A 27,747-nucleotide genomic window follows, 5' to 3' on the forward strand; every position below is an offset into this window, starting at 1 on the left:
CATCTGACCTGTAGAGCATGCACCGTGATTCAATATGATCATGGCTGATTTTTTTCATGGACTTAGCTCCACTTACCTACCTGCTCAACATAACCCTTAATTACTGTTCAAAAATCTCCTTTATCTTTGCCTTAAAAACAACCACACGAGGTAGTCTCAGCTGCTTCACTGGGTAGGGATTTCCACAGATTCACAATCCTTTGCGTGAAGAAACTCCTTCTCAACTCTCCTTTTTTATTTAGACGTTGTACTCCTAGTTCTAGTTTCACCTGCCTGTGGAAATGATCTCCATGATTCTGTCTTGTCTATTCCCTTCATAATTTTATGTTTCTATAAATCCCTCCCTCAGTCTTCTAAATCCAATGAATATAGACCCAGTCGACTGAATCTCTCCTCCTAAGCCAACCCTCTGAATTCTGAAATCAACCTAGTGGACCTCCTCTGCACCCCATCCAAGTGCCAGCACATCCCTCTCAAGTAAGGAGATCAAAACATTAAGATTGACAAGTCGCCAGGCCCGGATCAGATTTGTCCTCGGCTGCTTTGGGAAGCGAGAAATGCAATTGCTTCGCCACTTGCGAAGATCTTTGCATCCTCGCTCTCCACTGGAGTCGTACCTGAGGACTGGAGAGAGGCAAATGTAATTCCTCTCTTCAAGAAAGGAAATAGGGAAATCCCCGGCAATTATAGACCGGTAAGTCTCACGTCTGTCGTCTGCAAAGTGTTAGAAAGGATTCTGAGGGATAAGATTTATGACCATCTGGAAGAGCATGGCTTGATCAAATACAGTCAACACGGCTTTGTGAGGGGTAGGTCATGCCTTACAAACCTTATTGAGTTTTTTGAGGATGTGACTAGAAAAGTTGATGAGGGTTGAGCTGTGGATGTGGTGTATATGGACTTCAGTAAGGCATTTGATAAGGTTCCCCATGGTAGGCTCATTCAGAAGGTCAGGAGGAATGGGATACAGGGGAACTTAGCTGCTTGGATACAGAATTGGCTGGCCAACAGAAGACAGCGAGTGGTAGTAGAAGGAAAATATTCTGCCTGGAAGTCAGTGGTGAGTGGAGTTCCACAGGGCTCTGTCCTTGGGCCTCTACTGTTTGTAATTTTTATTAATGACTTGGATGAGGGGATTGAAGGATGGGTCAGCAAGTTTGCAGATGACACAAAGGTCGGAGGTGTCGTTGACAGTGTAGAGGGCTGTTGTAGGCTGCAGCGGGACATTGACAGGATGCAGAGATGGGCTGAGAGGTGGCAGATGGAGTTCAACCTGGATAAATGCGAGGTGATGCATTTTGGAAGGTCGAATTTGAAAGCTGAGTACAGGATTAAGGATAGGATTCTTGGCAGCGTGGAGGAACAGAGGGATCTTGGTGTGCAGATACATAGATCCCTTAAAATGGCCACCCAAGTGGACAGGGTTGTTAAGAAAGCATATGGTGTTTTGGCTTTCATTAACAGGGGGATTGAGTTTAAGAGTCGTGAGATCTTGTTGCAGCTCTATAAAACTTTGGTTAGACCGCACTTGGAATACTGCATCCAGTTCTGGGCGCCCTATTATAGGAAAGATGTGGATGCTTTGGAGAGGGTTCAGAGGAGGTTTACCAGGATGCTGCCTGGACTTGGAGGGCTTATCTTATGAAGAGAGGTTGACTGAGCTCGGTCTCTTTTCATTGGAGAAAAGGAGGAGGAGAGGGGACCTAATTGAGGTATACAAGATAATGAGAGGCATAGATAGAGTTGATAGCCAGAGACTATTTCCCAGGGCAGAAATGGCTAGCACGAGGGGTCATAGTTTTAAGCTGTTTGGAGGAAAGTATAGAGGGGATGTCAGAGGCAGGTTCTTTACGCAGAGAGTTGTGGGAGCATGGAATGCGTTGCCAGCAGCAGTTGTGGAAGCAAGGTCATTGGGGTCATTTAAGAGACTGCTGGACATGTATATGGTCACAGAAATTTGAGGGTGCATACATGAGGATCAATGGTCGGCACAACATTGTGGGCTGAAGGGCCTGTTCTGTGCTGTACTGTTCTATGTTCTATGTTCTAAAACTGTACACAGACTTCAGGTGTGGCCTCACCAGCCGCAACAAAACCTTCCTATTTTTAAACTCCATCCCTCCAGCAATGAAGAACAGTATTCCATCTGCCTTCTTAATTACCTGCTGCACCTGAAAACCAGCTGCTTGTGATTCATACACAAGGACATCCAGATCCCTGTGCGCAGTAGCAAACTGCAATTTTCACCATTTGAATAATAGTCCATTTTGCTAATATTCCTCCCAAAAGGGATGACCACACACCTACCAACATTGTACTCAATCAGCCAGACCCTTGCCCACTTATTTAACCTATCTATGTCCCTCTGCAGATTTTTAGTGTCCTCCACACACTTTGCTCTATCACTAATGTCATCTGAGAACTTTGACACACTACACTTGGTCTCCAGCTCTAAATCATTGATGTCAATTGTAAACAGTCACAGTGCCAACACTGATCCCTGAGGCATACCACTGGCCACTGGTAGAAGACGAGAAAAACAACCGTTTATCCCTGCACTTTGCTTTCTATTACTTAACCAATTTTCGCTCCATGCTAGTACATTAACACTGTTCACCTTTCTCTGGTGCCAGACAAAAGGCGGCTGCATCTTGTTGAATGCCTTTTTGGAATCCAAGTACGTCACATTCACTGGTTCCTGGTTGTCCACCACAAGTATAACATCCTGAAAGAATTCCAGTAAATTAGTTAAACAATTTCTATCCTGATATTTTGCTATCTCTTCCTTAATTATAGGTTTAAACATTTTGTCCTGTACAGAAGTTAAGCTACGGGCTTATAGTTATCTGCCTTTTGTCTACCTCCTCTTTTGAACAATGGTGTCACATTTGCTGTTTACCAATCTGCTGGAGCTACACCAAAGTCCAGTGAATTTTGATAAAAGGTAAATTAAGACGAGTTCGTTTCAGGCATGGAAAGGAAAATTGGATCGTTATCCGAAAAGACACAAATTGGCGGGGTTACAGGTGCAAATTGGGAGCACTGGCTCAAAGAGAATTCATTCTTCAGAGCCAGCACAGATACAATAGGCCGAATGGCCTCCTATACTGTAGAAGATCCCACTCACTCCAATTTAGAGTTATTTATTTGTCACATGTACTAAGTACAGCGAAAAATGCATAAACTCACCATCCACTAGTGCCCACTTGGTTACAGAATCCTGAATTAAAAGATTTTAACAGAGTCAAAAGGTAAGCAAGAAAATAAAGAAAAGTCTAGATCTCTGAGTCCCGAGTCCCAAGTCCCACCTCCACGATGGTGCAGGCGCCACTCCAATCGCTTGACACGCAGGAGGCTGCTGCAGCTGCGGACATGAGAAAGGCTTGTTCTTGCCGCTGTGACTGCCTCACTGGCCTGCTTTCACCATCAAACCGGCTCACTCATGACCTGCTGATGCTCTGGCCTGCGCTTGATCTGCTGTCGCTGCAGGACACAGCCTGCGCATTCAACTCCTGCCATGCGGTTTCTGGTCGCAACCCGACTCCTTAGGTACATAGTTGAGGGGGGGATAGAATTTCTAAAGGAGAGAGAAGCAGAGAAAAAGGAACTTATGGCAGAATGGAGCAACTTACCCTGCTGCCATCTTTCCTTGCATTTCCAAGTATTTTTGTAACCTCCTTATGTCCTCTTCACAACTTGCTTTCCTATCTATATTTGTGTTATTAACAATTCTAATAACTGTACCATTTTCTATTCATCTAAGTTGTTTGTATAAATTGTAATCAGTTGAGGTCTCTGTGGCAGACAATGTGTTCTATTTTGCCAATCTGAAAAACAAATTATGCATACTTCCTATTTTCAATTAGCCAATCTTCTGTCCATGCACTACATCATGAGTCTTTTTTTCCTGCAATAATCTTGCATGTAGCACCTTAAGAAATGTCTTTTGGAAATCTAAGTGTATTACATTCACTGGTTCCCAAAATCCATACCACGTTACTTTTTCAAAAATCTCCAGGAGATTGATTAAATGTGCACCACCTTTTCACAAAACGTTGTTGACTCTGCTGATGACATTTAATTTTTCTTAGTGACCTGCTATGACATCTTTGACAATCGCTTCTAACATTTTCTCTTTGTTGTTAAGCTAGCTCGTCTTAGAATTCCTGCTTTCTGTCTCCCTCCCTTTCGAATAAAGGAGCTGTATTTGCTGTTTTCAATTTGATTAAACCTTCCCTGAATCTAGGGGCTTTAGGAAATTATAACCATTAACTATCTCACTAACCACTTCCTAACCGCCTTAGAATGAAGTCCATATGACCCGAGGTCTTTTCAAACCACAACTCCAACTGTTCACACAGTGCTATTTCCTTGGTAATTCGAAAGCTCTTCTAATTCTCTTTTCCTTTCCATTTCATGATTTACAATTATTTCTGGGATGTTATTTGTATACCCCAAAATGAAGATCTGTTAATTAATCTGCTACCTCTTTTTCCATTATTAATTCCCCAGGCTGTATTTGTACAGGATTGGCATTTATTTTAGAACATGGAACAGTACAGCACAGAACAGGCCCTTCAGCCCACGATGTTGTGCCGACCATTGATCCTCATGTATGCACCCTCAAATTTCTGTGACCATATGCATGTCCAGCAGTCTCTTAAATGTCCCCAATGTCCTTGCTTCCACAACTGCTGCTGGCAACGCATTCCATGCTCTCACAACTCTCTGTGTAAAGAACCCGCCTCTGACTTCCCCTCTATACTTTCCTCCAACCAGCTTAAAACTATGACCCCTCGTGGTAGCCATTTCTGCCCTGGGAAATAGTCTCTGGCTATTAACTCTAACTATGCCTCTCATTATCTTGTATACCTCAATTAGGTCCCCTCTCCTCCTCTTTTTCTCCAATGAAAAAAGTCCGAGCTCAGTCAACCTCTCTTCATAAGATAAGTAAGCCCTCCAGTCCAGGCAGCATCCTGGTAAACCTCCTCTGAATCCTCTCCAAAGCATCCGCATCTTTCCTATAATAGGGCGCCCAGAACTGGACGCAGTATTCCAAGTGCGGTCTAACCAAAGTTTTATAGAGCTGCAACAAGATCTCACGACTCTTAAACTCAATCCCTCTGCTAACGAAAGCCAAAACACCGTTTGCTTTCTTAACAACCCTGTCCACTTGGGTGGCCATTTTAAGGGATCTATGTATCCGCACACCAAGATCCCTCTGTTCCTCCACACCGCCAAGAATCCTATCCTTAATCCTGTACTCAGCTTTCAAATTCGACCTTCCAAAATGCATCACCTCGCATTTATCCAGGTTGAACTCCATCTGCCACCTCTCAGCCCATCTCTGCATCCTGTCAATGTCCCGCTGCAGCCTACAACAGCCCTCTATACTGTCAACGACACCTCCGACCTTTGTGTCGTCTGCAAACTTGCTGACCCATCCTTCAATCCCCTCGTCCAAGTCATTAATAAAAATTACAAACAGTAGAGGCCCAAGGACAGAGCCCTGCGGAACGCCACTCACCACTGACTTCCAGGCAGAATATTTTCCTTCTACTACCACTCGCTGTCTTCTGTTGGCCAGCCAATTCTGTATCCAAGCAGCTAAGTTCCCCTGTATCCCATTCCTCCTGACCTTCTGAATGAGCCTACCATGGGGAACCTTATCAAATGCCTTACTGAAGTCCATATACACCACATCCACAGCTCGACCCTCATCAACTTTTCTAGTCACATCCTCAAAGAACTCGATAAGGTTTGTGAGGTATGACCTGCCCCCCTCAAAGCCGTGTTGACTGCATTTAATCAAGCCATGCTCTTCCAGATGGTCATAAATCCTATCCCTCAGAATCCTTTCTAACACCTTGCAGACGACAGATGTGAGACTTACTGGCCTGTAATTGTCGGGAATTTCCCTATTTCCTTTCTTGAAGAGAGGAATTACATTTGCCTCTCTCCAGTCCTCAGGTATGACTCCAGTGGAGAGCGAGGATGCAAAGATCTTCGCAAGTGACGAAGCAATTGCATTTCTCGTTTCCCAAAGCAGCCGAGGACAAATCTGGTCCGGGCCTGGCGACTTGTCAATCTTAATGTTTGATAAAATTTTCAGCACATCAGCTTCCTCTATCTCTATCCATTCCAGCATGCACACCTGCTCTTCAAAGGTTTCATTCACTACAAAGTTTGTTTCTTTCGTAAAGTCAGAAGCAAAAAACTCATTTAGGGCTTCCCCTACCTCCTCAGACTCCACACACAATTTCCTTATGCGATCCCTGATCAGCCCTACTCTTTCTTTGAGCATTCTCTTATTCCTCACATAAGTGTAAAATGCCTTTGTGTTCTCCCAATTCCGTTCTGCCAAGCCTTTCTCGTGCCCCCTCCTGGCTCTCCTCAGACCATTTTTGAGCTCCTTCCTCGCCTGCCTGTAATCCTGTAGAGCTGAGCTTGACCCTAGCTTCCTCCACCTTATGTAAGCTACCTTCTTCCTTTTGACGAGAAGCTCCACCGCTCTCGTCATCCAAGGTTCCTTTATCTTACGCCTTCTTGCCTTATACTATTATCCATATGCCTGTCTAATAGCTGCTTAAATGCCCCTAATGAGGCTGACTCCACTACCCTCTCCAGCAATGCATTCCATGCCCCTACCAAAGAACAAAGAAAATTACAACAAGGAACAGGCCTTCCGGCGCTCCAAGCCTGCGCCGATCGAGATCTTCTGTCTAAACCTGTCATCTATTTTAAGACAATAAGACATAGGAGTGGAAGTAAGGCCATTTGGCCCATCGGGTCCACGCCAACACTTAATCATGACTGATGGGCATTTCACCTCCACTTTCCTGCACTCTCCCTGTTGCCCTTGATTCCTTGTGAGATCAAGAATTTAAGCCTCTGCTCCCTGTCCATCCATGTACTTGTCCAAATACATCTTAAAAAACACTATTGTGTCTGCATCTGTCACCTCCACTGGCAACGCATTCCAGGCGCCCACCACCCTCTGCGTAAAGAACTTTCCATGCATATCTCCCATAAACTTCTCTCCTCTCACTTTGAACTCATGACCCCTAGTAATTGAGTGCTCCACTCTGGGGGAGAAAGTTTCTTGCTATCCACCTTGTCTATACCCCTCATGATTTTGTAGACCTCAATCAGGTTCCCCCCTCAATCTCCATCTTTCTAATGAAAATAATCCTATTCTACTCAACTTTTCTTCATAGCTAGCGCCCTCCATATTAGGCAGCATCCTGGTGAACCTCCTCTGCACCCTCTCCAAAGCATCCACATCCTTTCAGTAATGTGGTGACCCAGACTGTATGCAGTACTCTAAATGTGGCCGAACCAAAGACTTATACAACTGTAACGTGACCTGCCAGCTCTTGTACTCCTACCCCGTCCGATGAAGGAAAGTATGCCGTATGCTGCCTTGACCACTCAATTGACTTGCATTGCCACCTTCAGGGAACAATGGACCTGAACATCCAGATCTCTCTGTACATCAATTTTCCCCAGGACTTTTCCGTTTACTGTATAGTTTGCTCTTGAATTTGATCTTCCAAAATGCATCACCTCGCATTTGCCCAGATTGAACTTTATCTGCCCAACTCTCCAATCTGTCTATATTATGCTGTAATCTCTGACAGTCCCCTTCACTATCTACTACTCCACCAATCTTCATGTCATCTGCAAACTTGCTAATCAGTCCACCTATATCTTCAAATCATTTACGTGTATCACAAACAACAGTGGTCCCAGCACAGATCCCTGTGGAACACCACTCGCCACAGGTCTCCAATTTGAGAAACCTCCATTCCACTACTACTCTGTCTCCTGTTGCCTGGTCAGTTCTTTATCCATCTAGCTAGTACACCCTGGACCCCATGCGACCATGAGGAAAGAATCTACCTCTTACATCTCCCCAGTATGTACCTCCTTTCACTTTGAAACTATGTCCCCCCCCCCCCCCCATAAAAGCTACCTCCACCCTAGGCAAAAGTCTTTGGCTGTCTACTGTATCTGTACCTCTGATCATTTTGTTCACCTCTATCAAGCCTCGTCCTTTGTCGTTCCAAAGTAAAAAGCCCTGGCGCCCTCAACTTTTCCTCGTAAGACCTTGCCTCCATTCCAGGCAATATCCTGGTAAATCTACTCTGCACCTTTTCCAACGGTCCCACATCTTTCCTGTAATGAGGTGTCCAGAAGTGGACACCATACTCCAGATGTGACAGAACCAGGATTTTGCACAGCTGGAGCATAACTTCACGGCTCTTGAACTCAGTCCCTCTATTAGTGAAAGCTAACACACCATACGCCTACTTAACAACCCTATCCACCTGGGTGGCAGCTTTCAGGGAACTGTGCACATGAACCTCAAGATCCCTCTGCTCCTCCACACTGCCAAGATTCTTTCCGTTAACCCTGTGTTCTGCTTTCAAGGTTTTCCTTCCAAAATGAATCACCTCACACTTTTCAGGGTTAAACTCCATCTGCCACTTCTCAGCCCAGCCCTGCATCCTATCAGTGTCAGTTTGTAACCTAGAACACATCTCCGCACTGTCCACAATGTAACCCACGTTCATATCACCTGTGAACTTGTTAATTTCACCCTTTGACTCCTTCATCCAAATCATTTACAAAAGTCACAAATAGAAGAGGACCCAGAACAGATCCTTGTCGTACACCACTCATAACTGAGCACAAGTTGAATATTTCCTAAACACTACCACCCTTTGTCTTCTAAGGGTCTGCCAGTTCTGAACCCAGTCTGCCACATTTCCCCCTATCCCGTGCCTCGTTCCCTTCTGTATGAGCTTACCATGAGGAACCTTATCAAAGCCTTACTTAAATCCATGTATGCCACATCCACTGCTCCACCTTCATCCACATGTTTGGTCATCTCTTCAAAGAATTCAATAAGTTTGTGAGGCATGATCTACCCCTCACAAATCCACGTTGACTATCACAAATCAAACTGTGCCTTTCCAAGTGATCAAAAATCCTATCTCTGAGCCCTTGCCAATAACTTGCCCACCACTGACGTAAGACTCGCTGGTCTGTAATTTCTGGGGTTATCCCTGTTCCCTTTTTTGAACAAGGGAATGACGTTTGCCTCTTTCCAATCTATGGGCACTGTACCTGTGACAGTGAGGACGAAAAGATCATCGCCAAAGGCGCTACGATTTCGTTCCTCGCTTCCCACAGAATCCTTGGATGAATCCCATCAGGCCCACGGAACTTACCTATCTTCAAGTTCCTCAGAATTCCTCACACGTCATCTTTACTAACATCAACCTCCTCTAGCCTGCCTACCTACCTACGACTCGGCCCCTCTCTGTTGAGAGTACTGAAGAAAAGTATTCATTAGGGATCTCTCCTATCTCTTTAGACTTTGTGCCCAAATTCCCTTTACAATCCTTGATCGGCCCTACCTTTCTTTGGTCATTCTCTTGTTCTGCACATACATGTAAAAAGCCTTGGAGTTTTCCTTGATCCTATCCACCAAGGTTTTCTCATGCCCCCGCATAGTCGTCCTAAGCCCTTTCTTCAGCTCCTTCCTGGCTAACTTGCATCCCTCTAGAGTTTTTTCCATTCCTCTTTAGGTTCCTAAACTTTACATAAGCCTCCTTCTTCCTCTTAACCGGTCATTCGGCCTCTCTTGAGAACCATGGCTCCCTCACTGTGGAGATGCTGAGGACATGAAAGATCCTGTAAAATTTAAGTGCTTTTTTTTTCTTCTGACAGATTCTAATTTTTATTCTCTTCCTAAAGGGGGTTTGAAGTTTTTCATGTATCTTACAATGAAAGCTGTATATGCTAGAAATTCTCTCAGCTTCATGCTGAACTGCTTGTTGTCAAACTTTGTACTTTTTTATTACAGTATTCAATACATTATTACTGATCTTTGAGTGCTGAACTGCAGGCTAATTTGCACAGAAATGGAGCTGTTGAGCTACAGGTATAGTAATGGCTCGAAGAGCTGAACTGTGGGCCTGAAAGCAGTTCCGAGAGCTGAATTAGAGACACCGCAACCACTCAGATGAGCTACAGGCGTAATGTTAGCTTCTGGAACTGAGCTTCAGACCTCAATAAGAGCACAGAGAGCTGCAGTACAAGCTCTGTGGTAACAGCTCCAACAAATCACTTCTGTCATTTGTAAATCTGTCCAAATTTCATACAAAGGAAAAACTATTCTAATGTTACGGATGAATTATACATTCATTGAAAGAAATAGTGAAAGATATAAAGAATAATCCTCAGTTCTGTTGCTTTTCTTGGCTGACAGTTGGTAAGTGTGGAATTGTTTACTCTTCACTTGGTTGTCTTTTCAGATTCGGATGCAGGCTCAAAGTGGCCTTTGTCAGGGGAGTATGATTGGGAATTTTATTAATATCTACCAGCAAGAGGGCACCAGAGGATTATGGAGGGTATGTATTGAATATCTGGCGTGGTAACAGTACTGTAAATCAGAGTAAGCTGTTTTCAGCCCAGTTTTCTGCCATCATCTCCAAAAGCTGTTAACTTCTACTGGGCTACTTTGACTCAGACAGCAATTATTTACTGCTAATTCCTTTATTTTCAGTTATTTTCGCAATGATCTACATAGTTACAAAAGATTGGTGAATCATAAACAATTTTCCCTATCATCTGTTTGCAAGAAGCAAGGAACTCACTATACACAACCAGCCAATGCTTGCCAAACTCAAAGCACAATGGCCAGTATCAGATAGAGTTCCACAATTTAATAACCTTCACTTAATAATCCTGAATGTACAAAACAGTATGTACTTGATTGATTTAATCAACTGTGCAATGTGTAGTGCAGTTTTGTGTACTGTAAGCTATATCTATTAATGCACAATATTCTGTTCTTGCAGACAAAAAAATGTGCACAGGTACTGCGTGTGGTACATCTCAACAAAATAGGCGAAAGCCTTTTTTCTGATTCATTCCTCAGGGCAAGGCCTTGACCAAAACGATTCAGTCTTAACTGGTTTAATTTTGAACAAAGCTTGGCATTTAGCTCTTGTGTTCTCCGTAGCAATGCCTCTTCCAATTAGAGTGAACTTGTCTATCGATCAGTAGTCCCCAGCGCATAATATAGAATGTTGTTCCCCTTTATAGCAGTATTCTTCTGAATTATCCTGTTGTGTACAAAATAAAAAGTAGTTTGACAAAGTGTTGAGGAGTTCTGAGGAATGTCAGCTCTGATTTCTGTCCACAAATGCTGCCAGACCTGTTGAGCTTTTACAGCAATTTCTGTTTTTATTTTGATAAAATGTGTCTTGTTCAGCAATACTTAAGGTTTAATCCTTGAATATTGGCTGTGCACTTGTCAGGATGGCGAATAAAAGCACTATTCAGCCCACACCAATCTCTCTCAAACACAAACTGATTCTGTTGCAAACCTGGAAAGTTTTATAGGGGAAAGGCATACGTAAAAGATTCCTCAACTGAACAGAAGCCTTTATAAATGTAAAGGAATATTCTAGTTACAGGTGAGAACATTTATATGAATCTGAGAAAATTATTTTGCCCTGTTTGGAAATAGAAGTACAAATGATCTAATTCTGAAATGAGTCACTGAGAATCATTCCAAAATTGAGATCTAGATGTTGTATTTTGAAGAGAGATTGAGTAAACTGGAGCTTTATTCCATGGAATGCTGTGTGAAAGTGGAGTTGAGGTAGATCAGTAACCAGGATCTTAGTTAAAGTTTTGGGTATTTGACATGTTAACTTGTGTTGTACATTTTTTTTGTTCCGAAAGCACCAAAGACTCTCCTGCAGATTGACACTTCTCATCTTTACATTGTAACACCTGAGCATTACAGAAAAGAGGAGTTAGCCACAGTTTTAATGATGAGGTCTGTGATGGATAACAACTCAGAGACCTATGATTTCCCTTTAATAGTGCTATATATATGTGATGTTTGTTTTTTGGGAGCTGTGCTGTATATTCTGTTCAGATATCTTTCTCTTTGTGATTGACAGGGAGTGAGCCTCACTGCTCAGCGAGCGGCCATTGTAGTTGGTGTGGAATTGCCAGTCTACGATATCACTAAAAAGCACATCATCCTGTCTGGCCTCATGGGAGACACAGTCTACACTCATTTTCTGTAAGCTTCCACATCAACAACTGATTACAGTGATATTGCACCCTTCACATAGAATAAATATGCCAAAGCACTTATAGGATGTGCTGGAAAATTGACCCCAAATTGAAGAAGCAGCATTTTGGGTGACAGCAGAAAGCAAAACAAAAGCAAAGTACTACAAATACTGGAGATCTGAGATAAAAACATTGTGCAGGAAAAACTCTACAGGTCAGTCAGCATCTGTGGAGAGAGAGAAATAGTTAACCTTTTGAGTCCATTCTGACTCTTCAGGGCAGTTCTTTCAGAACAGCACTTTCTGTTTGCATTTCAGAATTGAAAGCAAGCTGGTTATTTCAGTTAATCAGTCATTTTTGAGCAATAAAGTTTACGTGAATGTCATTTATACCTGATTTGAGGTTTCTTAAATAATTGAAATTGTCCAAAACACACTCCCATTGGAAATTTGTTTCCTCAGTAATTGTCCAAATTCAATTGACTTGGTTAATTGAATTGCCTTGTCCCAAAAAATCCTGTCAGTAATACCTACTTAATTTCTGCCAAATTCAAAACCTTGTGTTTGTTTAAGGTCCGTTAAATCCAGCAATGAATTTGGAATGAATTCCGTTTCTATATCTTGGATTAGCTGTATCAGAAATAGCTCAGAAATCAAGCCATGTAACTCCAGAAGTTCCTCTCATTCATCCAAAGGCATTTTTAGTGTAGTTGATCTTCTTACAAATTGTATGCAAGTAGAATTCTAGCTTTATTCAGGGAACACTCCAGTTGGGCAAATGCTCGGCATGAATTGTTAGTATGGTTGGTGTTACTTTGATAGGGTGGAAAAGTCAGATTTTAGGGGCAGCTATCAAAGCCTCCTGAAGTATTATTAACTAGCAATCTCCAGATAAAAATAACTGATCTGGGTGTCAGCTGCTCTTGATAGATGCTGTGCTGTAACATAAGCATGGCATTGCCAAGCAGAGATAACATACTATTAGCAACTGTGGACCTCAAATGAATATACCATTAAAGAATGGACAGATTGGGTGACTGCTGAGGGTGGGGAACTCCACACAGGAACATTGAATTGACTGAAACCACAAAATTGAATGAAGACATGAGCTTTGAATCTATTGTTTTTAATTTCAAAAATATGCTTTGCTTATAAAAAAACTTTGTATACATACATAGTCAGTAGAGCACTGCAATTCTGTACAGACTTTACATATGGAGAACTAACAAACTCTAGTTTATTTTTTTTTGTACGAGACTATATTTATATGACTATATATTTGCGGCACCGAGAAGGCCCAATAGCCAAACATACCTCCACTTAACTTCAGCAGGAACACCTTAGATGATGGTCTGTCCTCTCTGTGCCTTGGCGGCAGCTGCCCCAAGCTTTAGTGCATCCCTCAGCATGTAGTCCTGGACCTTTGAATAGAACAGAATGTAAAGTAATTTGTTGTCACTTTGTATTTTTCTAAAAAATACAATGAAAAGTGTTGAAGTTGCATAGTCCAGTGCCTAAAGGCAACACTCTGATAAGGTCAACTCCTTGCTCTGGAAGACCAACACGTTTCAAGCAGACCAGAGTATCTTTCACCAAGTTTATGGTCATCCAGGTGCAGCCCATGTTGGTCTGTGTGACCTGGGACCAGCTCATAAAACACAGTCCTGCAATGCAGAGATGCTCAAGATGAATCTCAACAAAAATCTAAAGTCGTGTTGATGAGGAAGGTCCAGATTAAAAGCTGTTAGAAATTCACAAAGCGGGTAGGTCCCTTTTTTGATTGGGTGGTATCAGTCACACTTTTAAGTAGCTGTGATCTTTTTGTTTTTTAACAGTTCATAAATTGCCCAGTATCTCCTTATGCAAAATAGAAACCCTTGTGAGCTGAAACAAACTTGTGCATCTTCTGCAACAAAAACAAAGTTGCTGGAAAAGCTCAGCAGGTCCGGCAGCATCTGTGGAGGAGAAAACTGAGTTAACGTTTCGGGCCTGGTGACCCTTCCTCAGAACCTGATTTTGGGTGACCGTGTGAGAAAGGGCAGTATGAAAGAAAAAGCAGAATTCTTAAGGTCAGGAGGAGCTGGGATACAGGTACACAAATCACAGACATTTAGTCAGTTTGAGAAAGTGGGTTAATAAAACAAATAAGATTCTAAATACAGAGAGCATGTACAACAGTAAGGAAGTTATAATGGGTCTTTTGATTTTAAAAGAACTACTTTGGACTTTGTGGCCAGTGTTGAACACTGTACTTTAGACAGTTCATGAAGACATCTGCAGGGTGCAAAAAGGATTTACAAGAGGGATGAAGAACTTCAGCTATGAGAACTGATTGGAGAAGAGGACAGCACGCTGGCTGAGTGGTTAGCGCACCACAGACCAGGTTTCAATTGCAGCCTTGGGTGACAGTCTGTTCGGAGTTTGCACCTTTCTCCCCATATCTGCGTGGGTTTCCTCTGGATCCTCGGGTTTCCTCCCACAGCTCAAAGGTGTGCAGGTTAGGTTGATTGCTACGCTAAATTGCCAGTCATGTCTATGGTGTGAAATATAGGGATATGGTAGGGGATGAGCCTGAGTGGGCTGCTGTTCAGAGGGTTGGTGTGGACTTGTTAAGTCAAATGGCCTGTTTCCACACTGTAGGGATCCTATGACTGAGAAGATATTCTCAGAGAAGGTTGAGAGAAGATTTGATTGAGATGTTCAAAATCATCAGGGATTTCACCAGTGTTTTTTAATAGTTTTAGCAAGATATCCCTGTTTTTCTATTTTGTTCGCTTTAAAATTCAGGTGCCTTCCCTATTACCCGCTGAGCTTGTGTGCTAGCCGTTTTTATTATACACAAGAGGTCGCAAATCTGTCTGTACTGTTCTATAGTCTTTCTCCATTTAAATAATATTTGGCATTTCTATTCTGTCTGCCAAAGTACAAGATCTCGCATTTCCCCACTCTCATTTTCCCATTAGGCACAGCTTTTCACATAGTCAGTGGTTAGGATCTGGAATACTCTGCCTGCGCGCCATTGAAGCAGATTTAATCACAGCTTTCAAAGGCATGTTGAATTATTTAAAGAGAAACAGTTTGCAGGGCTGTGGGGAAATGATGGGTGACTGAGACTTATTGTATTTCTCCTTCAAAGCTAGCACCAACACAATAGACTTCTTCTGTGCTGGGCCATTTTTGATTCTGTTAGTCTAACTAATCTCAATTTAGTCTAACTAATCTCAATTCCTCAACTGAACAGTAACCTTTTATAAATGTAAAGGGATAATCTGGTTACAGGTGAGAACGTTTATATGAATTTGAGGAAATTAGCAGTAAGAGAAGTAGCAATAAGTTAGCTACTTATTGACTCATCTTCTACAATTTGTTCCCTGTACTGAATCAAAGAAGCAAAGTTACTAGCTTCAGTAAACATAGAATATAGAACAGTAAAGCATAGGAACAGACCCTTCAACTCACCGTGTCTATGCCAACTATGATCCCATTTTAAACTGATCTCATTTGTCTGCTCATGGTCTGTATCTTATTACTCCCTGTCTGTCTATGTGTCTATCTAAATGTCTGTTAAACTTAGCTAACTTATCTGCTTCAACCACCTCCATTTGGCTGCATGTTCTAGTGCCTCTGTGTAAAAAAACAAAACACCATACTGGCACACCTGCTTTTAAAATTGTCCCCTTTCATCTTAAACCTATACCCTCGAGTGTTTGACATTTCCAACCTGGGAAGAGGGATTCCGACTATCCACCCTATCCATGCCTGTCACAATTTTATGTCCTTCTGCCAGGTCACCTTCAGCCTCTGATGCTTTAGAAAAAGCAATTCCAGTTTGTCCAATGTCATCTCAATGCTGATGCATTCCAACCCAGGCAACATTCAGGAAACCTCTTTTGCACCCTTTCCAAAGTCACAACGTCCTTTCTATAGTATGGTGAAAAAAAACTGCACACAATATTCCAAATGTGGCCTTCCCAAAGTCTTATACAGCTGCAACATGACTTGCCAACTTTTATCCTCAGTGTCCAGACTGGTGAAGGCAAGCATGCCGGATACCTTCTTTACCATCTTATCCACTTATGTTTGTGGATAATGGTACAAAGAACAAAGAGCAAAGAAAAGTACAGCACAGCACAGGCCCTTCGGCCCACGATGTTGTGCCCTGGAATAATCCTGATCCAAAAATAAAATAACCTAATCTACGTTCCCCTCAATTCGCTGCTGTCCATGTGCATGTCCAGCTTAAATGTCACTAATGACTCTACTTCCACGACTACCACTGGCAAAGTATTCTCTGCACTCACAACTCTCTAGGTGAAGAACCTCCCTCTGAAGTTTCCTCTCCACCTTCCTCCTAACACCTTTAAAACTATGACCCCTCATGGCAGTCAGTCCTGCCCTGAGGAAGAGTCCCTGGCTATCGACTCATCCATGCCTTGTACACCTCGATTAGGTTACCTCTCTTCCTCCTCTCCAGAGAGAAAAGTCCGAGCTCAGTCACCCTCTCCTTGTAAGACAAGCCCTACAGTCCAGGCCGCATCCTGGTAAACCTCCTTTGCACCCTGTCCAAAGCCTCCACATGTCTCCGATAGGGCGGCCGGAACTGGACACAATATTCCAAGTGTGGTCTCACCAGGGGTTTGTAGAGCTGCAGCAAAACCTCGCTGCTCTTAAACTTGATCCCCCTGTTAATGAAAGCCAAAGCACCGTATACTTTCTTAACAACCTTATCCACTTGGGTGGCAACTTTGAGGGAGCTATGCACTTGAACACCAAGATCCCGCTGTTCCTCCACACTGCCAAGAATCCTGTCTTTAATCCTATATTCAGCATTTAAGTTCGACCTTCCAAAATGCATCACTTGGCATTTATCCAGGTTGAACTCCATCTGCCATTTCTCAGCCCAGCTCTGCATACTGTCAATGTCTCGCTGAAGCCTGCAATAGCCCTCGATACTATCAACGGCACCTCCAACCTTTGTGTCATCAGCAAACCTACTGACCCACCCCTCAACCTCCTCATCCAAGTCATTTATAAAAACTACAGAGAGCAGACGCCTGAGAACAGAGACCTGCGGGACACCATTCAGCACTGACCTCTAGGCAGAATACTTACCATCTACAACCACTCTCTGCCTCCTGTCAGCCAACCAATTCTGAATCCAGACCACCAAATTACCCTGTATCCCATACCTCCTGACTTTATGAATGAGCCTGCCGTAGGGAACCTTATCAAATGCCTTGCTGAAGTCCATGTACACCACATCCACTGCTCGATCCTCGTCAACCTGTCTCGTGACTTCCTCAAAGAACTCAATAAGATTTGGAAGGCATGACCTGCCCCCCCACAAAGCCATGCTGACTCCCTTTAGTCACGCTATGCATTTCCAAATAGTCATAATTCCTATCCCTCAGAATTCTTTCCAAAACCTTGCTGACCACAGACGTAAGACTGACTGGTCTGTAATTTCCAGGGATTCCCCTTTTCCCTGTCTTGAAAAAAGGAACAACATTTGCCTCCCTCCAATCTTCTGGTACAAACCCCGTGGAAAGTGAGGAAGCAAAGATCTTCACCAGTGGCTTAGCAACCTCCTTTCTCGCTTCCTGGAGCAATCTAGGATAAATCTGGTGGCCCTGGGGACTTATCAATCTTAATGTTTGCCAAAATTTCCAGCACATCAACTTCCTCAATCTTGATCTGTTCAAGCCTGTTTTCCTGCCCCTCAAAGTTCTCATTCACAACAAGGTCCCTTAGTGAAAACTGAAGCAAAAAACTCATTTAGGGCTTCCCCTATCTGCTCAGACTCCACGCACAAATTCCCTATGCTATCCCCGATCAGCCCTACCTTCTCCCTGATCATTCTCTTATTCCTCACGTATGAGTAAAATGCCTTCGGGTTCTCCCTAATTCTTCCTGCCAAGCCTTTTTCATGCCCCCTCCTGGCCCTCCTCGGTCCACTTTTGAGCTCCTTCCGAGCAAGCCTGTAATCCTCTAAAGCTGTGCTCGACCCTTGCTTCCTCCACCTTACGTAAGCGGCCTTTTTCTTTTTGACGAGGAGCACCTCTGTTCCTGTCATCCAAGGCTCCTTAATCTTGCTCCTCCTTACCTGTCTCAGAGGAACAAATTTATGCATCACTCGCAACAACTGCTCCTTAAACAGTCTCCACATGTCTGTTGTGCTCTTTCTGTGGAACAGTTGCTCCCAATCTGTACTTCCCAACTCCTGCCTGATAGCGTCATAGTTTCCTTTTCCCCAGTTAAATATCTTCCCCTGGTAACTGCCCCTTTCCCTTTCCATGGCTATGGTAAATGTGAGGCTGTTGTGGTCACTGTCGCCAAAGTGTTCTCCCACCACGAGATCTGACACCTGTCCTGGCTCATCGCCGAGCACCAAATCCAAAATGGCCTCCCGCCTCGTCGGCCTGTCCACATACTGAGTAACGAAACCCTCCTGAACACACCTGACAAAAACGGCTCCATCCAAACCATCTGCACTAAGGAGGTTTCAATCTATATTGGGAAAGTTGAAGTCACCCATAACAACAACCCTGCTACGTTTGCACTTTTCAACAATCTGTCGGCCAATGAGTTCTTCGATCTCCCTACTGCTATTTGGAGGTCTGTAGAAAACCCCCAGTGAGGTGACTGCTCCCTTGCTGTTCCTAACTTCCACCCACACTGACTCAGTCGACAAATCTTCCTCGGCAACCTCAGCCCATACCACCTCAGTAGACGAATCCTCATCAAAAGTTCTTTCAGCCACCGTTATACTGTCCTTGACCAACAAAGCCACACCTCCCCCTCTTTTACCGTCTTCCCCGACCTTAATGAAAGATCTACACCCTGGAACCTGCAACATCCATTCCTGATCCTGCTCTATCCATGTCTCCGAAGTGGCCACAACATTGAAATCCCAGGTACCTATCCAAGCTGCAAGCTCACTTGCCTTATTCCGGATACTCCTGGCGTTAAAGTAGACACACTTCAATCCAGCTTGCTGTCTGCCAGCACACTTCTGTGACAGTGAGGTCCTGACCATGTCCTCCCTGCACTCATCCTCCTGTGTACTAGGACTACACCTCAGTTTCCCATCCCCCTTCTGAGCTAGTTTAAATCCACCTGAATAGCACCAGCAAATTTCCCACCCAGGATATTAGTGCCCCGCTGGTTCAAGTGGAGACCGTCCTGTTTGTAGAGGTCCCACCTTCCCCAGAATGAGCCCCAGTTGTCCATGTACCTGAAGCCCGTTCTCCTGCACCATCCCTGCAGCCACCTGCAGCTGAAATCTCTCCCTGTTCTTTGCCTTGCTATCATGTGGCACGGGTAACAAACCAGAGATACCCACTCTTGTTCGAGCTCTCAGCTTCCACCATAGCTCTCTGAAATCCTGCCTGACATCCCTATCCCTCTTTCTACCTATGTCATTGGTGCCTACATGGACCACGACTTGGGGCTGGTCACCCTCTCCCTTCAGGACTCCGAAGACACTATCCGAAACATCACAGACCCTGGCACGTGGGAGGCAACACACCAACCGTAGTTGCAGTTCTGTTCTCAGCGTGTTCAGAAGGATGTGATTACACTGAAGGCAGTGCAGAGAACATTCCAGAATGTTGCCGGGCTGGAGCACATGAGGGATGGACCACTGTCACCAGTCTGCATTTTTCTGGGTTAATAATCAGGAAACCTATTTTTTGTTTTGAAAATTTAAATTTTTACATTTAAGTGGTTTGCTTCCCACATGACATTGTGGCATTACAATTATTGACTTCATAAATATGCTGGTTTTTAGAGCAAGACAAGAAAGGATAACAAAGTTGATTCTCGATAGGAGTGAGAGAGACAGGGTAGTTGTCATGGGAGACTTCAACTTTCCAAATATTGACTTGGAACACTATAGTTCGAGAACTATAGATGGGTTAGTTTTTGTCCAGTGTGTGCAGGAGGGCTTCCTGACACAGTATGTAGACAGGCCAACAAGGGGCGAAGCCACATTAGATTTGGTACTGGGTAATGAGCCCGACCAGGTGTTAGATTTGGAAGTGGGTGAGCACTTTGGTGATAGCGATCACAATTCTGTTATGAAGACATGGACAGGACCTCACTGTCACAGGAGTGTGCTGGCAGACAGCAAGCTGGGTTGAAGTGTGTCTACTTTAACACCAGGAGTATCCGGAATAAGGTAGGTGAGCTTGCAGCTTGAATAGGTACCTGGGACTTCGATGTTGTGGCCATTTCGGAGAAAGGGATAGGTGTATACCACTGGGCAAGAGTTATAGCTGGGGTAAAGGCAATTACGATGAGATTAGGCAAGGTTTAGGGAGCATGGGATGGGGAAGGAAACTGCAGGGGATGGGCACATTAGAAATGTGGAGCTTATTCAAGGAAAAGCTCCTGTGTGTCCTAGATAAGTATGTACCTGTCAGGCAGGGAGGAAGCTGTAGAGCGCGGGACCCGTGATTTACGAAGGAAGTGGAATCTCTGGTCAAGAGGAAGAAGAAGGCTTATGTTAGGATGAGATGTGAAGGCTCAGTTAGGGCGTTTGAGGGTTACAAGGTAGCCAGGAAAGACCTAAAGAGAGAGCTCAGAAGAGCCAGGAGGAGACATGAGAAGTTGTTGGTGGATAGGATCAGGGTAAACCCTAAGGCTTTCTACAGGTATTTAAGGAATAAAAGAATGATGAATGTAAGATTAGGGCCAATCAAGGAAAGTAGTGGTAAGTTGTGTGTGGAGTCAGAGGAGATAGGGGAAGCACGAAATGAATATTTTTCCACAGTATTCACTCTAGAAAACGACAATGTTGTCGAGGAGAATGCTGAGGTACAGGCTACTTGACTATGTGGGATTGAGGTTCACAAGGAAGAGGTATTAGAAATCCTACAGAGTGTGAAAATAGATAAGTCCCCTGGGCTGGATGGGATTTATCCTAGGATCCTCTGGGAAGCTAGGGAGGAGATTGCTGAGCCTTTGACATTGATCTTTAACTCGTCATTGTCTACAGGAATAGTGCCAAAAGACTGGAGGATAGCAAATGTGGTTCCCCTGTTCAAGAAGGGGAATAGAGACAACTCTGGTAATTATAGACCAGTGAGCCTTACCTCAGTTGTTGGTAAAGTGTTGGAAAAGGTTATAAGAGTTAGGATTTACAATAATCTAGAAAAGAATAAATTTATTAGGGATAGTCAGCACGGTTTTGTGAAGGGAAGGTCATGCCTCACAAACCTTATTGAGTTCTTTGAGAAGGTGACCAAACAGGTAGATGAGAGTAAACCGGTTGATGTGGTGTATATGGATTTCAGCAAGGCGTTCGATAAGGTTCCCCACAATAGGCTATTGTACAAAATGCAGAGGAATGGGATTGTGGGAGATAGAGCAGTTTGGATCAGAAATTGGCTTGCTGAAAGAAGAGAGGGTGGTGGTTGATGGGAAATGTTCGTCCTGGAGACCAGTTACTAGTGGTGTACCACAAGGGTTGGTGTTGGGGCCACTGCTGTTTGTCATTTTTATAAATGACCTGGATGAGGGTGCAGAAGGATGGGTTAGTAAATTTGCAGACGAACCTAAGGTCGGTGGAGTTGTGGATAGTGACGAAGGATGCTGTAGGTTGCAGAGAGACGTAGATAGCTGCAGAGCGGGGCTGAGAGGTGGCAAATGGAGTTTAATGCAGACAAGTGTGAGGTGATGCACTTTGGTAGGAGTAACCGGAATGCAAAGTGCTGGGCTAATGGTAAGATTCTTGGTAGTGTGGATGAGCGGCGAGATCTCGGTGTCCATGTACACAGATCCTTGAAAGTTGCCACCCAGGTTGACAGGGTTGTTAAGAAGGCATACAGTGTTTTAGCTTTTATAATTTGAGGGATCGAGTTCTGGAACCATGAGGTTATGCTGCAGCTGTACAAAACTCTGGTGCGGCCGCACTTGGAGTATTGCGTACAGTTCTGGTCACCACATTATAAGAAGGATGTGGAAGCTTTGGCAAGGGTGCAGAGGAGATTTAGTAGGATGTTGCCTGGTATGGAGGGAAGGTCTTACGAGGAAAGGCTGAGGGACTTGAGGCTGTTTTCATTAGAGAGAAGGTTGAGAGGTGACTTAATTGAAACATATAAAATAATCAGAGGGTTAGATAGGGTGGATAGGGAGAGCCTTTTTCCTGGGATGATGACGGCGAGGACGAGGAGGCATAGCTTTAAATAGAGGGGTGAAAGATATAGGACAGATGTCAGAGGTAGTCTCTTTACTCAGAGAGTAGTAAGGGAATGGAACGCTTTGCCTGCAACGGTAGTAGATTTGCCAACTTTAAGTACATTTAAGTCGTCATTGGACAAGCATATGGACGTACATGGAATAGTGTAGGCTAGATGGGCTTCAGATTGGTATGACAGGTCGGCACAACATCGAGGGCCGAATGGCCTGTACTGTGCTGTAATGTTCTATGTTTCTATGAGAATTGTGTAACTCACCTCCTGACTCACCAAAGTAGCAATGCAAGTGGAATAATTAGAAAGAGTTGTAAAGAAGACATATGGCATGCTTGCATTTCTTGGTCAGGGAATTGAGTACAAGAGTCAGGATCTTTAGTTGCAGCTTTACAAGATTTTGGTTAGGCCACACTTAAAGTACTGCATACTGTTCTGGTCACCGCATTACAGGAAGGATGTGGAGGCTTTGGAGAGGGTGCAGAGAGGTTTACCAGGATGTTGCTGAGATTAGAAGGTATGAGCTGTAAGGAGAAGCTGGAAAAACTCGTGTTGTTTTCTTTGGAGTGGCGGAGGCTGAAGGGAGACTTGATCGTCTTTAAAATTATGAGACGCATTATTAGAGTAGACTGTTGGAACCCTTTCCCCAGAGTTGAAATGTCTAATACAAGGGGGTGTACATCTCAGGTGATGGGGGAAATGTCCAAAGGAGATGAGAGGAGCACGTTTTTAAACAGTGGTCGGAGTCTGAAACATACTGCCAGGGCTGGTGGTGGAGGCTAATGCAATAGGTGCGTTTCAAAGACTTTTAGATAAGCCCATGAGTATGTGAGGACAAACAGGATATGGACCAAGGACAGACAGAAGGGATTAGTTTAGTTTGGTGTCATAACATCGTGGGCCAAAGGGCACGTTCTGTGTTCCGTTAAGAAATGAACATGAGTGAGTTCATTCTTGGCTCTGCTATCTAAAGTCTGCATGATAATTTTTTCTGGCTTGATTTTATCTAGATTTTATTTCATAATATAAATTTTGTTTACCTAATTTAAGAAAATGTAGTTTTACATGTTTTCAAATATTGGATTGGACAAGATATATAACAAAATCATGAGAGGTGACTCAGAAATAACCTAAATTTGAAAGTAGGGTAGTGGAAATACATCTGGGACTGTTCTTCAAAAAGGAATCTGTCACAGCTACATTGGGTGTATTTTTAGTGTGGCCCATGAGCTGTGAAATTATGTATCAGTTAGATTTCTTTCACTTCCGAGTGTTCCAATTTGAAAGTAGGCAACATCGAAGGTTTTATTTTAGACAAGGTCAAAAGTTAGTATAGTATATTGTTACTGAATGTTACTCAGTTAAAACGTGATTCAGTTATTCATAGAATTTCATAGAATCCCTACCGTGTGGAAGCAGGCTGTTTGGCCCATTGAATCCACACTGACCCATCCCACCCAGACCTAACCTATCCCTGCATTTCCCACCCTCAACACTATGGGCAATTCAGCATTGCCGACCCACCTAACCTGCACATCTTTGGACTGTGATTAGACAAAATACAAATACGAAGATTGAAAGTTGACACATAACGTAAGACTTATGAAAGATGAGAGATAGGTCTGTTGTTGCATAGGAGCAGAAGGAGGCTGATTGAACACTTTAATGCCTTTTGCCCTTGCTACTCCTTTACCCATTTAGAGTATTGATAGATAAATTTTTGACTATGTCTGAAATATACTGAAAGACTGAACTTCCACAGCTCTCTGGGATAGTGAATTCTGAAGAGTGATAACCTGCTAAATTCACTCCAAGATGGCATCCCCTTTTTTAAAATTGTTCCCCTGGTTCAGTATTCCCCACCTGGGAAAACATCCAACCTGCATCTTTCCTGTCTTTCCCTTCAGTGAGATCACTTCTCATTCTTCGAAACTCTAGAGTATATCTTTCAGAGAAAATGGCGAATGTATTTCTTTTTAAGCCAGTATATAGAAGGCCCTACATGAGAGGCCCTGGACTTAATTTTAGGCAATGAGCTGAGCAAGTGGTTGAAATTTCAATGTGGGTGCATTTAGCAGATAGCATTTGTAACTTGTTAGATTTAAGATTGTTCTGGAAAAGGAAGCGGATCGGTGTGAATTTAAATTTCTAAGCTGGGGAAGGCTGATTTTAACAAGATAAGATATGATTTGGCCAGAGTGCACGGGAAGTGGATACTTTAGGTAAATCTGTGTCAGAGCAGTGGTACACATTCAAGACGGAAATAGGGAAAGTACAAAGCTAACATGTTCCAATTAAGATACAGGATGGGACCAACAAAAAGTGAAACCTGTTAACCAAAAGGAGTACTTCAGCCTTCTGCCAGGTATTCTTCCCTTGCCAAACAGATGGGGAGTTGATTCAGAATTTGATTAAACAAACCCTTCTTTATTCAACACTTTAAGGATTAATACAAAACGCATTTTGTTGCAATATTCACTTCTTACTTCACCTAACTTCAACTTTAACTCACTTCATTTATCTGCAATTTACTTTAACTTATTTCACATGTAAATATCTATAAATTTGTCATGAAACAAATACCACCCCAATCCAAGTGAGCAGCCAATTTTCACTCTATGTAGATCATGCCTGCTTGTTCTTTGTCTCTTTGAAGACCCAACTACCTGGAGCGTTCCGTGACATGTGTTTTGTACTTGGAGTGTCTGCTGACACAGCCCTTGAGAGAATTTCAACTTGCGTACTTCATGGATGTGGGTCTCAAGTGCTCACTAAGAAAAAAATCCTTTGTGCTGTTAACTTTACCCCAAAACATGCTCCCTTTGCCAGAAACTTCTCTGGTACTCAGCCGATGAATTGACTAAAAGCTGATCACAATGGGCTTTACTGATAAATGACTCCCAAGTCTTTATACCAAATTGCAAGCAGTCACATATCATGCCCCATATAAGGTAATAGTGATACCAGTATGTCTAGCCAGCCACTATGACACCTCCCTTATTTGGTCAGTATAGAAAACTGCAGGCCACAGCTGACAGGACAAGTCCCAACGTGCACTGGCTGGAGATAGTAGGAACTGCAGATGCTGGAGAATCTGAAGTAACAAGGTGTAGAGCTGGATGAACACAGCAGGCCAAACAGCATCAGAGGAGCACAAAGGCTGACCTTTTGGGCCTAGACCCTTCTTCAGAATGGGGTGGAGGGAAGGGGATTCTGAAATAATTAGGGAGAGAGGGGGAGACGAATAGAAGACCCCCACCTCCTACTTAGTAGCCTCATCCCGCTCCCTTGACCTTTCCATCCTCCCTAGACTGACCTTTCCCCTCCCTAACTCTGCACCTACACTCACCTGTGCTGGCTCCACCCCAGCCTCTTTGACCTGTCTGTCTTCTCTCCACCTATCTTCTCCTTTATCCATCTTTTATCCACCTCCCCCTGCTGGGCACCTGACTGCCAGCTTGAATATCAAAGAATGCACAGGATTTGATAAAGAGTAAAAGGCGTGCTAATGGCACATACCAAAGCTCAAATCAGCATTTGCGTGACAGGAATATAGAATATGCGCATGGCAACTTTATTTTAAAAGTTATTTACACGTTATTTTACAATTATGTTAAGAGGATAATTAGGGAAACAGTAAGGATCTTTAACAACCACAATGATAATTTGTGCATGAAGCCAGAGGATTTCATAGGGTTCCAAATGAATACTTTCTGGCAGTGTTCACGAGTGAGAGGTATGGTGTGGGTATGGAAATGAGGGGAAGGTCAGTGGGACCAGCTGAGTAGTTTGGCAGCCTTAAAAGTGGATAAATCTCCAGGACCAGTGAAATGCATTGTACAAGAAATAGTGCAGGAGTAGGCCATGCAGCCTTTGAGCCTGTACCACTGTTCAATATGATCATGGCTGATCATGCGATCTCAATATCCCACTCACGCTTTCTCTCCCAATCAGTTGATCCCTTTGACCGCAAGGGCTATGTTCAGCTCCTTCTTTAATACATCTAACAAACTGGCCCCAACAGGTCTCCGTAATAGAGAATTTCACAGGTTCACAACTCTGAGGAAAGAACTTCTTTCACATCTCACTCCTGATGCCTTACTCCTTATTCTTAGAGTTGTAACCCCTACTTCTGGACTTCCCCAACATTGAGAACAGCCTTTCTGTTTATAGTTTGTCAATCCCATCAGGATTTTGTTTCTGTGATATTCCCCCCCCCCCCCCCGCCCACTTCTTAATTCCAGTGAGTACAAGCCCAGTCATAGAGTCGTACTTAGCAGAAACAGAGACCTTGATCCAACCAGTCCATGCCAAACATAATCCCAGATGTCCAAGTTCTTCCAGGACCGCAACTTCCCCCCACGGTGGTCGAGAACGCCCTTGACCGCGTCTCCTGCATTTCCCGCAACACATCCCTCACACCCCGCCCCCGCCACAACCGCCCAAAGAGGATCCCCCTCGTTCTCACACACCACCCCACCAACCTCCGGATACAACGCATCATCCTCCGACACTTCCGCCATCTACAATCCGAGCCCACCACCCAAGACATTTTTCCATCCCCACCCCTGTCTGCTTTCCGGAGAGACCACTCTCTCCGTGACTCCCTTGTTCGCTCCACACTGCCCTCCAACCCCACCACACCCGGCACCTTCCCCTGCAACCGCAGGAAATGCTACACTTGCCCCCACACCCCCTCCCTCACCCCTATCCCAGGCCCCAAGATGACTTTCCACATTAAGCAGAGGTTCACCTGCACATCTGCCAATCTGGTATACTGCATCCACTGTACCCAGTGTGGCTTCCTCTACATTGGGGAAACCAAGCGGAGGCTTGGGGACTGCTTTGCAGAACACCTCCGCTCAGTTCGCAATAAACAACTGCACCTCCCAGTCGCCAACCGTTTCCACTCCCCCTCCCATTCTTTAGATGACATGTCCATCATGGGCCTCCTGCAGTGCCACAATGATGCCACCTGAAGGTTGTAGGAACAGCAACTCATATTCTGCTTGGGAACCCTGCAACCCAATGGTATCAATGTGGACTTCACTAGCTTCAAAATCTCTCCTTCCCCCACCGCATCCCAAAACCAGCCCAGTTCGTCCCCTCCCCCCACTGCACCACACAACCAGCCCAGCTCTTCCCCTCCACCCACTGCATCCCAAAACCAGTCCAACCTGTCTCTGCCTCCCTAACCTGTTCTTCCTCTCACCCATCCCTTTCTCCCACCCCAAGCCGCACCTCCATCTCCTACCTACTCACCTCATCGCACCTCCTTGACCTGTCCGTCTTCCCTGGACTGACCTATCCCCTCCCTGCCTCCCCACCTATACTCTCCTCTCCACCTATCTTCTTTTCTCTCCATCTTCGGTCCGCATCCCCCTCTCTCCCTATTTATTCCAGAACCCTCACCCCATCCCCCTCTCTGATGAAAGATCTAGGCCCGAAAC

At 44.1% G+C, this 27,747-nt stretch overlaps 1 protein-coding gene across 1 annotated transcript in view; it reads left to right on the forward strand.

Moving 5' to 3' along the window:
- The window catches only part of slc25a14 (solute carrier family 25 member 14), a 75,209-nt gene that overhangs the window by 26,044 nt on the left and 21,418 nt on the right, over window positions 1–27,747 (forward strand). The window contains exons 5-6 of the mRNA XM_048544760.2: window positions 10,326–10,421; window positions 11,988–12,112. Of these exons, the coding sequence (XP_048400717.1) occupies window positions 10,326–10,421; window positions 11,988–12,112 (221 nt within the window). The remainder of the gene's footprint in view (window positions 1–10,325; window positions 10,422–11,987; window positions 12,113–27,747) is intronic.

This window comes from Stegostoma tigrinum, chromosome 15 (assembly GCF_030684315.1).
Source record: "Stegostoma tigrinum isolate sSteTig4 chromosome 15, sSteTig4.hap1, whole genome shotgun sequence".
Lineage (NCBI taxonomy): Eukaryota > Metazoa > Chordata > Chondrichthyes > Orectolobiformes > Stegostomatidae > Stegostoma > Stegostoma tigrinum.